The sequence below is a fragment of the Molothrus aeneus genome, chromosome 22 (genome assembly GCF_037042795.1).
Source record: "Molothrus aeneus isolate 106 chromosome 22, BPBGC_Maene_1.0, whole genome shotgun sequence".
In the NCBI taxonomy this organism is placed as follows: Eukaryota; Metazoa; Chordata; class Aves; order Passeriformes; family Icteridae; genus Molothrus; species Molothrus aeneus.
In genome coordinates, this window is record NC_089667.1 from 4,247,255 (window position 1) to 4,262,948 (window position 15,694).

A 15,694-nucleotide genomic window follows, 5' to 3' on the forward strand; every position below is an offset into this window, starting at 1 on the left:
AATTACCCCCTCAACCCCTCCTAACACCCAAAACTCCCTCCCAAGGGTGCTTTTTGCTCATCATTCACTCCCAGGGGAGGTACCTGAGTCGGCTCTTGTTTCTGGCAACACGAGTCAAGGTGTAGCGGTTGATGGTGTAGAAATAATCGTGGTAGGGGACATCGTGGGTGAGCACCTCTGCATCTATGACATAGCACTCACTCTCCTGGCTGGCCTTGTACATTGTCTGCAGGAAAAACAGCAGGGAATTTGCTGGGTCCCAGGACGAAGGAGGAACTGAGAACCTGACTCCGTGTTCTCAAAAGGCTAATTTATTATTTTATGATACTATATTATATTAAAGAATTATTTTAAGATACTATATTATATTACAGAAGGCTAACTTGTTATTTCAAGATACTATATTAAAGAATTACTATATTATATTAAAGAAGGCTACTTTATTATTTTAAGATACTATATTATATTAGAGAATTATTTTAAGATACCATAATATATTAAAGATGGTTAATTTATTATTTTAAGATACTATATTATATTAAAGATGGCTAATTTATTATTTAAGATACTATATTATACTAAAGAATTATTTTAAGATACTATATTATATTACAGAAGGCTATTTGTTATTTTAAGATACTATATTAAAGAATTACTATATTATATTAAAGAAGGATAATTTATTATTTTAAGATACTATATCAAAGAATTATTTTAAGATACTATATTATAATAAAGATGGCTAATTTATTATTTAAGATAATATACTATATTAGAGAATTATTTTAAGGTACTATATTATATTAAAGAAGGCTAATTTGTTATTTCAAGATACCATATTAAAGAATTACTATATTATATTAAAGATGGCTAATTTATTATTTTAAGATACTGTATTATATTAAGATACTATATTATATTAAAGCATTAAATATACTAAAACTATACTAAAGAATAGAGAAAGGATACATCAGAAGGCTTAACAAAAACTCGTGACTGCTGCCAGAGTCCTGACACAGCTGGACTGTGATTGGCCATTAAGTCAAAATAATTCACATGAAACCAATCAACAATGACCAGTTGGCAAACAATCTTCAGACCACATTCCAAAGCAGCAAAACACAGGAGAAGCAATCAGATAATTATTGTTTTCATTCATTGTTGTTTTTGATCATTGTTTTCATTCATTATTGTTTTTCTCTGAGGCCTCTCAGCTTCCCAGGAGAAGCAATCCTGGGCAAGGGGATTTCTCCAGAAAATGTGACAGTGCCATGCAAGGTAACTCTGCCCCAGTGTCACTCACCTGAGTCTCGGTGACTGTGGCAGTTTTGGGGGCCAGAGGGTTGGTGAGGGTGATGGTGTACAGGATCACTCTGGTCTGATTGCCATTTTCCTCCTTCTTCCAGGGGTGAAAGATAATATCTGAGAGGACAAAACAACATTCCAGCCAAGTGATTGGGGAGGGATCTCAGGTCAGTCCCCTGGGGAAAGGCACAGCCGTATAACTCAGCTGGGGATGGGATTTCCTTCCCCTTGGGGAGCCTGGCTGCTCTAGAGCTCAGCTGAGTGTGAAACCAAGGCCTTCTGTGCTAAATGTGACTATTTTCCCCTCTTTCAAGTGCAGGGAAAGGGAGAGAAGCTGGGGATTTATCTCCTTTAGCAAACCTACAGTTACAGGGAAAGGACTATGACATGCCAAGGGATTCTCTCTGCAGCTCTGTCCATGTCAGGTATGGAGCTTTTCCACTGTTAAGCCTTGAACAGAAGATCAGGCCTTAGGTGATGATAAAAAATAAGAAAATCATTTTTTTCCATAAAAAAAGCTGTTCCAGCTGTTAGAAAATGTAACCAGATGGGCACACAGGTCCTGCCTGCTCTTGTTTACCACCAGCACGGGACAGCATGGCCAATTGGACAAAATGTGCTCAGAATATCACCTCAGCAGAAAATTGCAGCTCCAAGGCAGAGGTGATGATAAAAAATTAAAAAAAGCAGTTTTTTTCCATAAAAAAAGCTGTTCCAGCTGTTAGAAAATGTAACCAGATGGGCACACAGCTCCTGCCCGCTCTTGGTTACCACCAGCACGGGACAGCGTGGCCAATTGGACAAAATGTGCTCAGAATGTCACTCCAAGCAGACAAAATTGTAATTCCAAAGCAGAGCCCTTCCCCTGCAGCCCCTTGGCAGGTCCAGCAGCAGCAGCAGCTCACCAGTGTTTTGTGGAAGCAAACTCCAGAACTTAGTGAAAGTTGTAAAGCATTGGACACATGTGGAGATTCCTCTCCTTAAAAGACATGTGTGCCTCTGGGAACTCCAGATCCCTTTTTATCCCCCTCTCAAATACCAGGCATGCAATTTCACAACAGGTTCATACATATGAACCCTACATATGAACCCATACATATCAACCCTCATTTTACAAATTTCCCGTGACATTTGCCACTAATTCTTTTTTTATCAGAAAGAATTCCTAGGTCAGGTTGACCCGCTCTCCTGGCAGTTTCTCTGTCTCTCTGTCTCCCCTCCCTTATCCCTGTCCTTTGGCTGAAGCAGTTTCTCTGAGCAAAGGCTTTTTTTGCAAGAACAGGCAGACTAAACAGCTGTGTTTTCATACTGTAGACTTAACTCAAAGATGTACATTTCACCTAAATCAAAATGAAATCAAAATGGATTTCTACTCGGGAAGATTTCCCCTCTGCCTCACCAGAGAAGCGGCGCTGCTCCATGAAGTCCCTCTGGAACTGGGAGTCAGTGAAGAGCAGGTCGTAGAGCTTGTCCACGCTGAAGTTGAACACCTCGTTCACGTACTGGCGGCCGTTCAGGTCCTCATAAAAGGCTTGGACCTCCCCTGTGGGCAAAGAGAGCCTCAAGGTCCAGCCATGACCCTCCAGGGTGATGAAAATTGTGCTGCCCCAGCACCAGGAGCTCAATATTGCAGAAGGAACCTAAAGGAGGGACTTCAACTGCTGCCTGAGGTTTAGCTTTTATATTTTTCAGGTTCTGTGCTGCTTTAGTGTGTGGGGCTGGGTTCAGATCAGGGCATGGTGAGCTCTGGGCACAGAGCAGGGAGACAAAACAATTCCTGCTCCAGCTGGGCACCAAGGACAAATGATCCAAATCTCAGCCCAGGAGCACAAACACCGTGGGCTGGAGAGAGAAAAACAAGGATGGGACTGCAGGGGCTAAAGCTGGGATGGGACAATGAACTGCAAGATGCAAACGGAGCAGAACTGATCCAAGGGAGAGACCCCGGGAGCGCTCGTGCATTTTGGGACCGTTTTGGCTCACCTTGGGTTCATTTTGGGACCATTTTGGTTCATCTTGGGTGCATTTTGGGACCATTTTGGTTCATCTTGGGTGCATTTTGGGACCATTTTGGTTCATCTTGGGTTCATTTTGGGACCATTTTGGGTTCATCTTGGGTGCATTTTGGGACCATTTTGGTTCATCTTGGGTTCATTTTGGGACCATTTTGGTTCATCTTGGGTGCAGCCCTGGCTGGGCTCTTGTGCTGCCCAAGGTGCATCCATTGAGGCCTTTTAATAAATCCCTGCTTTATTCTTTAGCTCTGTCCAGCCTCTGTTCTAGGCCAGCCTTCACGAGGCAACACAACCCTTTTCCTGCACTGATCCCAGGGCAAGAAGTTTGGACATCAGAAGGGATAATTAATTACACAGCTTATTTTTGGGACATCCTAAAATTGTTTTGGCTCATCCTGAAATTTTTAGGCACATCCTACAATGTAAACACATTCACTTTCTGCAGCCCACAGTGGGAATTCTTTTCATCTTCAGGGTCCAGGAAAGGATTTCAGTAGCAGCCACCACTGCATTCCCTCACAGGAGGGATGGGATAAGGCTGGAAGGAGCCCTGGTGGAGTGGCCTTTCCCCATTACCTTCATCGTGGGTGTCTGAGGAGTCACTGAGCTCTGTGGGAATGTCCTCGTTGTCATTGAAGTCCAGGGAGGGGGAGTTCACAGGGCCAATGATGTCAATCTTCTCTCCCATGATGTTGGCAATGCCAAGGTCCTTCTCCACAGGACTCTCTGCCACTGCCTCCTCCTCTTCTGGGAGCACTCCATCAAACTGCAGCAAGGACAGGGCACAACAAGGGCAAGATCAGCACCTAGAAATGGGCTTTATTTCAAAAAACCTCACATCTGTGAGCCAATATCTGGATATTTGGCCTTGACATACCTGGAAATTAAATAGAGAGGAGGACAATTGCTATACAGTGTTTGTAAAACCTCCTCTCAAAAAGTCAGTGTTCAAGCTTTGAACACCACCAGGATTTTTGTTCAGACAAGAACAATATTGTCCAACACTGGTTTTGCTCTTGAACAAGCTAAAAGAACGTAGAAGAGGTAATATCTAAACAAGGTCTGCTCTGCCATAATTCCAGGAGGGTACACACTGTTTGCCAGGGAATAACTGAAGGCAGGGTACGATCCTTTTATGTCCAAAACTTTTCATCCCGAAGTACAGAAAGGAAAATGCTCTTGCGGCTGAGACTCCCAGTGCCAAAATCACTGACCAAGGACTGAAATCAGCAGCAGTGGAAGAAGAGCTGGAGGATGAACAAACCTCATATGACCCACAGGATGCTGAATTTCAGGGAAAACAAATTCCTGCTGCCAGGGGAGGGGGAAAACTCACCGAGGCTGGGGCTTCACTGCTGCCTGTGGAGGTCAGGGTGCTGGCAGTGACAGATTTCTTTGGCAGCTGAGGGCTGGCTTCTGGCTTGGCCTCCATGCTGCTCTTGGAGGAGCTGTCGTTGACTTCATTCTCCTCCACGGGGATTTCTTCGCAGTAGCTGGGACGCCACAGAGAACACAGGTTTTTATGGTTACCCCTCTCACAACAGCTACAGCTGCACACACAGAGCAAGTGAGAATGTTTCTATGAAGTCTCCAGGCTGTCCAGAAGCAGGAATGGCTCAGTGCAGGGGAGAGCAAGCCCCAGTTTTTTCGAGTGTTTATACAGGGATTGACAAGCATCAGCATTTTCTGGCCATGCAACACTGCCTGGCCTTGTGACCAGGGTGCTTTGGCATTTCTAGAACTGCTCAGCTGGCTCAGCAGGCATTGAGCTCCCTCCTTCTCTAGGAATTGAGAAGGAATTGTTGACAATTGACCAATTGTCCTTGGTCCCCTTGTCCTTGGGGAGTCACTGAGGAGTCAAGGACCAAGAACCATCAATAGAAGTTACAGGCCCAAGAACATAAACAACATGGACTGAAGAGAGAAAAACAAGAAGGAGAGGACTTGATAACCTAAAGCTGGAATTGGACAATTAACTCCAAAATGCAAATGAAGCAGAACTTATAAAAGTGAGCGACCCCGTGAGTGGTCGTGCATTTTGGTACCATTTTGGTTCATCTTGGGTTCATTTTGAGACCATTTTGGGTTCATTTTGAGACCATTTTGGGTTCATCTTGGGTTCATTTTGAGACCATTTTGGTTCATCTTGGGTTCATTTTGGGACCATTTTGGTTCATCTTGGGTGTAGCCCTGGCTGGGCCCTTGTGCTGCCCAAGGTGCAGCCATTGAGGAGATCCTTTTAGTAATTCCCTGCTTTATTCTATACCTCTATTCTAGGCCAGCCTTCAGAAGGCATCACCAGCTTCCACGAGGAACCCTCCACCTCCAGCTTTTTCGGCATCACACATTCCAGAGCCGCAGCTTGGCCAGGTCCCAGGTGTGCCAGGACAGGCAGCATTTGGGGCATGCAGCACCTGTGCCAGGTCCCAGGTGTGCCAGGACCGGCAGCATTTGGGGCATGCAGCACCCCCTGCTCCCCCCTGTGCTCCCCCAGGAGAGCTCAGCCCTGCCCTCTCACCCCATGGTGTTGAAGTCATCGTCAGGAGGCACGTAGTCTTCGTCGTCGCTAGTCAGCCCCAGCTCGTTGCCGTAGCACTGGTGGACAAAGTGCCAGAGCTCCTTGGGGCACAGGGGCTGCAACAGGGGCACAGAGCGTCACCAACGGGCGGCCAAGGATGGCCAAGCACACTGAAAATATCGGGAATTGTCACTGCCAGGAGGATATTCCTTCCCTGAAAGGAGGGAGGGATTCTGGTCCTTGAGGTGAGAGCCCTTCTGTGGGCTCAGCTCTGTGAAATTCCATTTTATGGAGTTTATTGTTATTTAATTTTTTATTACTTAATTTTTATATATACTTACATATTCATATGCAGAGTTGTTATATTGATATTTATAACTGCATTTTATCTGTATTTCTATTTTATTGCTATTATTATATATATTTTATATATATAATAATAGCAATAATCTATTATAATTTTTTAAATCTAAAAATAGATGAATATGTAAAATATAAATATAATAACAATGCTATTTATATATTTATGTATATATACTTTTCATACATTATAGTAGTTATTTTAAATGTTAATTATTTGTTTATATTTAAATGTTACTTTTAAAATAATGTATTCTTAATGTTATATATTATATAAATATATGTTTATATAAATATATAAATATAGAAAATATAAACATATGTTATATGTTATATAAATATATGTAATTATGATTTTGTTATAAATATAATATCCCATAATAAATATTGTAAATTATACAGTTATAGATAATGTTATATATAATTTTACATAGTATATGTAATGTACAAAATATATGTAGAATATATTTTATATACACTATATATAATATATAATCTTATATATATATCTTGTTAATAAATATGTAATTATATATTTGTATATCTGTGTAATATATATGTAATATATGCAATATGCAATGTTTGATTATATTATTATTAAAATACGAATGAGATTTCCCAGTAACAGGGCTGGAATGTCCTAAAGGAAGCTCTGAACCTGCATTTCCCTCCACAAATCTTTTCCCACCTCTTCTGCTGTGCCTCCATTCAATGGCTGCTGCTCCATCAAACCCCAAGACCTTATGAGGTTTGTTTTGTTTTTTCTCCCCCCTTCAACTTTTTGTTAAATTAAAGCTGCCTGAAAAATCCCAGCTGCAGGGAAAATTATCTAAAACAATCTAGAAAAAAAAATTAAAAATTCAAATTATCTAAAGCAATGAAGAAAAACATTTCCTGCTGCAGTTTGGAATCACAAGGAGTTTGTGTCACCAGACACCCCTGTGAAAAGTTAAAAAAAAAAAAAGTAAAAAAGAGAAAATGAATTATCCAGACCACGGAAAAAAGCCCAGATTTTAGGGATGCAGGTCAGTGATCACCACATGACTGTGACATGAGGCTCTGAAAAATGGGGCTTGTGATTGAAACTTGTGATTTAAAGATGTGGTACAGGATGAAAGGGGAATTTTACCCCTAAGAAACTTATGACCAACCACAAGGATTTCTTGGTAATGAGGGGAAACAAACCCAGTGAACTTTTTCTGAGTTGCTGGCTTGGATTTTTTCCCATAGTAACTGCATGGGATAAGGAGGAATTTTTTAATCTAGTTCCTCACAGCAGCAACCAAAAGCATGGGGGGGAACAAAGCCTCTAATGAGGAACTCCCATCCAGAGAAATGTGACTGCTCCTCCTCCTTCCCACACACATTAACTCACACCCACGTCTTATCAGGAAAACTGGACTCAGCTTTTTCTCCCCTTTTCCTGCCAGCCACAGACCCCACATTTGGAAAAAAAAGAGCTCTGGAAGTGCTTCCTGTGTTTATCAGCCCCTTTTGCCTTGACCTGGAGACCAAGGACACTGAATTTCATTTGGAGCTCCACAAAAGCTGCTCAGGTTACAACCACAGGCAAGGTGATCCTTGCTGCTCCTAAATTCCACTCCAGTTTTTGGGACAGGCTATTCCTGGCGCCTCATTGCTCCAGCAGGGCCTGAATTCCAGCCTGGACACCCCAAAGTGCTGTGGAACAGATACTCAAATAAAATCCAGGATTTACAGGGTCTCTGGCACAGCAGGAACAGATTTAGTTTAAAATCCAACCAAGAAAACAGGTGGTGGGTTATCCTAGAAAATGGGTGATTTATCCCAGAAAACAGGTGGTTTATCCCAAAAAATGGATAATTAACCCCAGAAAACAGGTGATTTATCCCAGAAAACAGGTGGTTTATCCCAAAAACCAGGTGGTTTATCCCAAAAAATGGATAATTACCCCCGGAAAACAGGTGATTTATCCCAGAAAGCAGGTGATTTTTCCCAGAAAATGGGTAATTAACACCAGAAAACAGGTGATTAAACCCCAGAAAATGGGTGATTAAACCCCAGAAAATGGGTGATTAACCCAATAAAATAGTTGATTTGTCCCAGAAAACAGGTGGTTTACCCCAGAAAATAGGTGATTAACCTCAGAAAACAGGTGATTTTTCCCAGAAAATGGGTAATTAACACCAGAAAACAGGTGATTTATCCCAGAAAATGGGTGATTTGCCCAAGAAAAGAGGTGGTTTATCCCAGAAAACAGGTGATTTACCCCAGAAAATGGGTGATTAACCCCAGAAAAAAAATTCCCTGCAAAAAGAGGGAATTGCCTCCGCAGTCATGAGCCTGCTCTGCCTTAACATTTGTGTTTAATGTGCCTAATGCCCAAAACCACTTTTATTTGCCTTCCCTTCTGCCCAAGCACTGGTGTTTGCTGTCCCTGGGTGTTTTTTTCAGCCAGAAGCGATGCTCCTGCCCACATCCATCCCTCCCTTCCATCCCTGTGTACCTTGTCAAGCAGAGCGTTCTGCCAGAGTCTGAACATCATCATGTACGTCCTGTCCCGAGCCCCAAAGGAAGTAAAAAAGTGCTGGATGGGGAGAGAGGGAGAGAAAAATCAGCTCAAAAAAAAAAAAAAAAGCCAAAAAAAGGGAGAAGAGCACAACAAAGCTGTTTGGGGTTGCTTTCCAGCTGGAGTGAGCCATCCCTGGAACATGGAGGGAAGCTCATGGAGAGGCTCTCACCAGGGAATGAGCACTGACACAGCTCTGTTAGAGATGTGCTGCTGTAAAACCTGGGTATTTCACCTGGCCCCACACCTGAGCTCCAGCTCAGCACAATCCCTGCTCCCAACCCTTCTCCCAGTGTGGAAAAGCCCCCCACACACACTTTAAGTGCCCTGCCAGACACAGAGGTGGCCTTATCCATGTGGGATTTACCTTTTCAGTGTCAGTGCAAACTTGGATGGCGTTGGGAATGAGCCGGGCTGTCTTCTCCTTGGTCATGGAGCAGATGTCCTTCAAGCGAACTGTCAGCTGCAGCAGGCAGGGAGAAACACCAGGAAAGGGAGGAAACCATGAGAAAAGAGGCAGGAAAGCCCTTCCAAGGCCAATGTGGGCACAGCCCCTGGGCTAACAGCAGTGGGAGAGCCTCACCAGGCAGGGAACAACACCAGGAAAGGGGGAAATTCAAGAGAAAGGAAGAAGAAAAACCTCACCAGTGTCTCTCAGGCAGGGAAAAACACCAGGAAGGGAGAAATTCATGAGAAAGGCAGCAGAGGAACCCTTCCAAAGCCAATCTAAATACAGACCCGGGGTTGGCAGCAGTGGGAGAGCCTCACCAGGCAGGGAACAACACCAGGAAAGGAGAAATTGATGAGCAAGGCAGCAGAAGAGCCTCACCAGTGTCTCTCAGGCAGGGAAAAACATCAGGAAAGGGAGAAATTTGTGAGAAAAGCAGAAGAAAAGCCCTTCCAAAGCCAAGGTGAGCAGAGCCCCGGGGCTGGCAGCAGTGGGAGAGTCTCACCAGGGAGGGAAAACCACCAGGAAAGGGAGAAGTTGATGAGACAGGCAGCAGAAGAACCCTTCCAAAGCCAGTGTGAGCACAGCCCTGGGTTGGCAGCACTGGGAGAGCCTCACCAGTGTCTCCCAGGCAGGGAACAGCACCAGAAAAGGGGGAATTGATGACAAAGGCAGCAGAAGAGCCTCACCAGTGTCTCCCAGCGGAAGATGTTGCTGTAGAAGCAGATCCAGTTCTCGGAGAGGTAGAGGCGGCCCTGCAGGAGAATGTCCCTCTGGAGAGCACATGAGTAATCTGGGGGAGGACAGACAGGAGCAGAACACCACAAGATGCCACTGATACCTTTAAGATTTCTGCCTTTGTGTTTTTCGAATCCTGAGCTGCATCAGTGCATGACTCTAAACTCCATATAAACTCCTTAACTCTTCACATTTTCAGTCAGCAAAATAATTCCTCTGGGCATGAAACTCAAGGAGACCCGACAGCCTCAGGCCCCAAAAACTATAAACAAGAGAGAACTGGGGAGGGGAGAAAACTGGGGTCACTTCATTACTTGAAGCTGTAATTGGATAATTAACCCCTGATATGCAAATAGACCAAACTTATAATTGTGTGAGAAACTCATGATCATTTTGGGTGTATCCCCTTGGGGAGGCTTTGACTGCCCTCAATGTACCTGAGGGCCCTTCATTAAATATATCCACTTCATGGATATATTTAATATGTTTATGGATATAAACATGTATTAACATATAGAAATAGGAATGTTATATATATAAACATGGAGATATATATATATATATTTTATATAGATATATTTTATATATCCATGTTTTTATATATAATATTCATGTTTATATATGATATATAACTATATTTTTATATATTGTTATTTATTTATTTATTTAATCCATATAGACATGGATATATTGATATTATATATATAAACATGGATATATTTAATCTATTTATCATATGCTTTAAACTTTGTCTGGCCTCTGTTTCTAGGCAAGCCCATAAAAAAAGGCATCAGGAGAGCCCAAAGGTGAGGATGAGCAGCAGCATCAAGAGCAGCCACTGAGCCCAGCAAGGCAAAGGCAGGAGCTGAGCCCCAGCTGCTGCCTGCCCCTGGGCTGGCTCCTCCAAGGACCTGTCACAGGCAATCCCTGTCCCTAATGATGATCCTGCCTTACCAGCTGCTCGCTCTGCAGCTTCCCAGGTGTTATTTCCAGATTTCCCCTGTCTCTTCCTTTCTGCCTCCGGTGTCATTGTGAGTTTTCCCCCCAGTTTCGGCGGGTGGGGCACAGGAGGGGATCACCAGCTCTGTAGGACACAGGAGCAGCTGCATCTCAGCAGCTGTGAGGTGAGGTCTGGGAAGGGCAGTGGTGTGTGAGCAGGGACGTTGGTGTCAGGAAAATTCACCCACAAACACCAGAGGCTGATGTCCAAAAAGGAGACAGAGCAGTCCTGGAACCTTATTCCAATCAAGGCAGAGGCCATGGGGCATCCCCTGGGGTCTCTGCAATTTTTGGAGGACGCAGCCTCCTTTTTATCCCAATTTATGTGTTAATGGATGCATTTAAGGATGAAAACCTGGCTGGATTTGTGCTGCCCTCCTCCCCAGAGCTGTCCTTACCCACGATGAGGCGCTCGGTGTCCGGGAGCTGCTTGAAGAGTTTCCTGAAATCCTCATTGCGCTGCTTGTACGTGGGGCTCAGCACCTGCAGGGGAAAGGGGCTGTGAGGACAGGGGCAGCTGGGAACACGGGCTGGGGACAACAGGGACACCTCAGGGGCAGCAGGAGAAGGGGCGCAGAGGCACTGAGGAGCTCCCATCACAGCCCAGAGATGGGAGGGTTTGGGCTTTACTATGCAGGGAGGGAGAGGAAGAGGAGAACGTGGCTTGGGAGAGCAATCCAGGCTGGGAAGGAAAAAATCCTGGAAAGGCTGCAGCCCTGCCTGCAGAGGAGTTCCCTGTGCCCGCAGAGGAGTTCCCTGTGCCTGCAGAGGAGTTCCCTGTGTGCCTGCAGAGTTCTCTGTGCCTGCAGAATTCTCTGTGTGCCTGCAGAATTCTCTGTGTGCCTGCAGAATTCTCTGTGCCTGCAGAATTCCCTGTGCCTGCAGAATTCCCTGTGCCTGCAGAATTCTCTCTGTGCCTGCAGAATTCTCTGTGTGTGCCTGCAGAATTCTCTGTGTGTGCCTGCAGAATTCTCTGTGTGCCTGCAGAATTCCCTGTGCCTGCAGAATTCTGTGTGCCTGCAGAATTCCCTGTTTGCCTGCAGAATTCCCTGTGCCTGCAGAATTCTCTGTGTGCCTGCAGAATTCCCTGTGCCTGCAGAATTCTCTGTGTGTGCCTGCAGAATTCTCTGTGTGTGCCTGTAGAATTCCCTGTGCCTGCAGAATTCTCTGTGTGCCTGCAGAATTCTCTGTGTGCCTGCAGAATTCTCTGTGCCTGCAGAATTCTCTCTGTGCCTGCAGAATTCCCTGTGCCTGCAGAATTCTCTCTGTGCCTGCAGAATTCCCTGTGCCTGCAGAATTCTCTCTGTGCCTGCAGAATTCTTTCTCTGTGCCTGCAGAATTCTCTCTCTGTGCCTGCAGAATTCCCTGTGCCTGCAGAATTCTCTGTGCCTGCAGAATTCTCTGTGTGCCTGCAGAATTCCCTGTGTGCCTGCAGAATTCCCTGTGCCTGCAGAATTCCCTGTGTGCCTGCAGAATTCTCTGTGTGCCTGCAGAATTCCCTGTGTGCCTGCAGAATTCTCTCTGTGCCTGCAGAATTCCCTGTGCCTGCAGAGTTCTCTCTGTGTGCCTGCAGAATTCTCTGTGCCTGCAGAATTCTCTGTGTGCCTGCAGAATTCTCTGTGTGCCTGCAGAATTCTCTCTGTGCCTGCAGAATTCCCTGTGCCGGCAGAATTCCCTGTGTGCCTGCAGAATTCCCTGTGCCTGCAGAATTCTCTCTCTGTGCCTGCAGAATTCCCTGTGTGCCTGCAGAATTCCCTGTGCCTGCAGAATTCCCTCTCTGTGCCTGCAGAATTCCCTGTGTGCCTGCAGAATTCCCTGTCCCTCCATGCTGCCCAAGGTGGGAGGTGTGCTCTATGCTTGCAGCACTGACCTGCCAATAGCCAGCAGTGGGGGCAGCTACCCCAGGAAAATGGGGGATCCGGCACAGAAAATGGGAGATTTACCACCAAAAATGGGGAATTCAGCACAGAAAACAGGTGATTTACCCCCTAAGATGGGTGATTGACCCCAGAAAACAGGTTATTCACCCCAGAAAATGGGGGATTGAGCCCAGAAAATGGAGGATTTACTCCAGAAAATAGGGGATTCAGCACAGAAAATATATTTATCCCAGAAAATTGGTGATTCACCCCAGAAAACAGGGGATCCAGCACAGAAAATGGGGAATTGAACCTAGAAAATGGGAGAGTTACCCCAGGAAGTGGGGGATTCGCCACAGAAAACAGGATTCAGCACAGAAAATAGATTTACCCCAGAAAATGGCTGATTTAGCACAGAAAATGGAAAATGGGGGATTCAGCACAGAAAATGGGTGATTTACCCCAGAAAACAGGTGATTCACCCCAGAAAGTGGCTGATTCAGCACAGAAAATGGGGGATTTACCCCAGAAAAGGGGTGATTCAACCCAGAAAATGGGGGATTCACCCTAAAACATGAGGGTTTGCCCCATAAAATTATTATTTTATTAGGGTTATTAGCCCTGCCAGAGGAGCTTGAGCAGGCCCTGTCACTGAGAGCTCAGGACTCCCCATGCCCACCCTCTCCCCACCAAACACAGCGCTGTGCTGGGACAGTGGGAACACCTCACTCCAAAAGGGCTCTCCCCAGTGTCCCAGGGACTGAACCCTGTCCTGCCCTTGTTTTGTGTCCTGGCCTCAGGGAGCAGGGCCTGGAGGGACACCAGGGGTTTGTGGTGTGGCAGCCCACGGCTCCTCGCCCTGTGCCAGCTGCTCCCCACAGCCACAACCCCTTCAGATCCCCATCTCCAGAGCATCTGCAGTGTTCCTCCTCACACAGGTGCAGAGAAGGAGCCACCTGGGGTACAACAATTTTCCTCTTTATCCAACAAGCCAGAGGCATGATGAGCAAGGCAGCAGAAGAGCCTCATGAGGGGGATTCACCCTAAAAAATGAGGGCAAACCCTCATTTTTTAGGGTGAATCCCCCATGATCTCCTAGGGCAGAAATGTGGGAGTGTTCCAGCAAAGGCCCCAAAATTCTGAGATTAGAGAAGGCATTTTCTGCTTAAGAATGGTGGTGGAGCCACAGGGGTGGGAGGAATACAGAGTTTATTTAGAATCAGCCTCACAGCTCTGCCAAAAGCTGTCAGATCACAGCAGATTTGATGCTGGTTGTCAAATCACAGACAACCCCTCGCCCACAAAAGCATTCCCTGCTCCTCACAGCAGCTCAGAGCTACAAACAGAACATTCCGACGGGAGCAGAGGGCCCAGAGGAAGGGATCTCACTCTGAGCAAAACCTGCCAACCAGCTGATGACAGAAACATCAGTTGTACTTACCAAACTCCCAGCCTGAACATCTGGAAAAGATCTTGGTCTGAGATGGGCTCCAGCAAGAGCCCAAGGCCAAGATTTCCAGGAACAAGCAGAGAGGATGGGGATGGAGTGGGGAAAAGGGATTGTAATCCCTGCAGGGCTCAGCAGGAGCTCCAACCTGTCCTAGCAGAGGCTCTGCCAGGGCACAGCCAACTCAGTTTAGACACTCACAGCTGGGATTTCATCAGGTCCAGGGCTGGCATCTCCTCGAGAGAAGTCCCCAGGTCCCTCCGGGTCCCACCAGGGCAGCTCTTGGTCCAGGAAAAGATCCCAGAGGGAGCCACACTCCAGCAGGGAATCCATCTCCTTCCCTCAGCCCTGCTCAGCTCCCCAGCTCCACTGCAACTCTGCTCTTCCTGCTCCCTCTGCTCCTTGCTTATGTCCAAAGCCCAGAGGTGCAGCCTGGCAGGAGTCCAGGTGGGTTTAGGTGCCTTCCCCTGCGCTCCTGCCCACATCCAGCTCGTCCAAAGCCCAGAAGTGCAGCCTGAGGAGTTCAGGTGGATTTAGGTGCCTTCTCCTGTTTTCTTGCCCACATCCAGCTCATCCAAAGCCCAGAGGTGCAGCCTGGCAGGAGTTCAGGTGGGTTTAAGTGCCTTCCCCTGCTCTCCTGCCCACATCCAAAGCCCAGAGGTGCAGCCTGGCAGGAGTTCAGGTGGGTTTAGGTGCCTTCCCCTGCTCTCCTGCCCACATCCAGCTCGTCCAAAGCCCAGAAGTGCAGCCTGAGGAGTCCACGTGGGTTTAGGTGCCTTTCCCTGTTTTCTTGCCCACATCCAGCTCGTCCAAAGCCCAGAAGTGCAGCCTGAGGAGTCCAGGTGGGTTTAGGTGCCTTCCCCTGCTCTCCTGCCCACATCCAGCTCGTCCCAGGCGGCCCCTGAGGATCCCAGCGAGGATTTCCCCTCCAGAGCACTTTTCCCAAAGAGGCTCATGGGGGTGATTGCGCTGCTGGGCCCCCTCTGTGCCCTCCTGCTGCAGCCTCGGCAGCTCCTCACCGTGGGCACCCCCTGCAGGAGGCCTGGCAGGTGTGAGCAGGGCAGCACAAGCCCCCAAATGTCCAGGAGTGCCAGACCCGGCCCCACAGAGCCCCGGCCCCGCTGCGACTCACGCGGCTCCAACAGCTCCAGCTCAGCTTTCCCCTCGCTGGCAGCAGAAAAAGCAGCAATTCTGCCTCCTCAGTGCCTCAGGCTCTGCTCTCAAAGGCAGCCTCAGTCTCTGTGTTTCTCGTGGAAGGGGCGGGCAGGGAAGATCCCAAAATGCCTCCCCATGGCTGCAGTGGCTGGAGCTGGGAACGCTGGCGGCCAATGCCCGGCAGTAACCCGGCCCTGCCTCCCAGCAGATGTTTCCTGTCATGGAAAGCTGCTGGACAGAGTGTGCTGCAGGCTGAGGGGAGCCTGGGACACGGGCTCCTGTCCCACTCCCTGCACATGGGC

General features: G+C 46.8%; 1 protein-coding gene across 6 annotated transcripts in view; it reads right to left on the bottom strand.

The window, feature by feature from the left end:
• GRAMD1B (GRAM domain containing 1B) overlaps positions 1-15,694 on the bottom strand; it is a 168,066-nt gene that overhangs the window by 14,391 nt on the left and 137,981 nt on the right. For all 6 annotated transcript variants that reach the window (XM_066564571.1, XM_066564570.1, XM_066564569.1 and 3 more), the window contains 10 exons: positions 11,330-11,414; positions 9,884-9,987; positions 9,114-9,209; positions 8,684-8,764; positions 5,839-5,954; positions 4,657-4,813; positions 3,897-4,086; positions 2,705-2,848; positions 1,304-1,422; positions 84-226 (listed from right to left, as the gene is read on the bottom strand). In XM_066564571.1, coding sequence (XP_066420668.1) covers positions 84-226; positions 1,304-1,422; positions 2,705-2,848; positions 3,897-4,086; positions 4,657-4,813; positions 5,839-5,954; positions 8,684-8,764; positions 9,114-9,209; positions 9,884-9,987; positions 11,330-11,414 — 1,235 coding nt within the window. The remainder of the gene's footprint in view (positions 1-83; positions 227-1,303; positions 1,423-2,704; positions 2,849-3,896; positions 4,087-4,656; positions 4,814-5,838; positions 5,955-8,683; positions 8,765-9,113; positions 9,210-9,883; positions 9,988-11,329; positions 11,415-15,694) is intronic.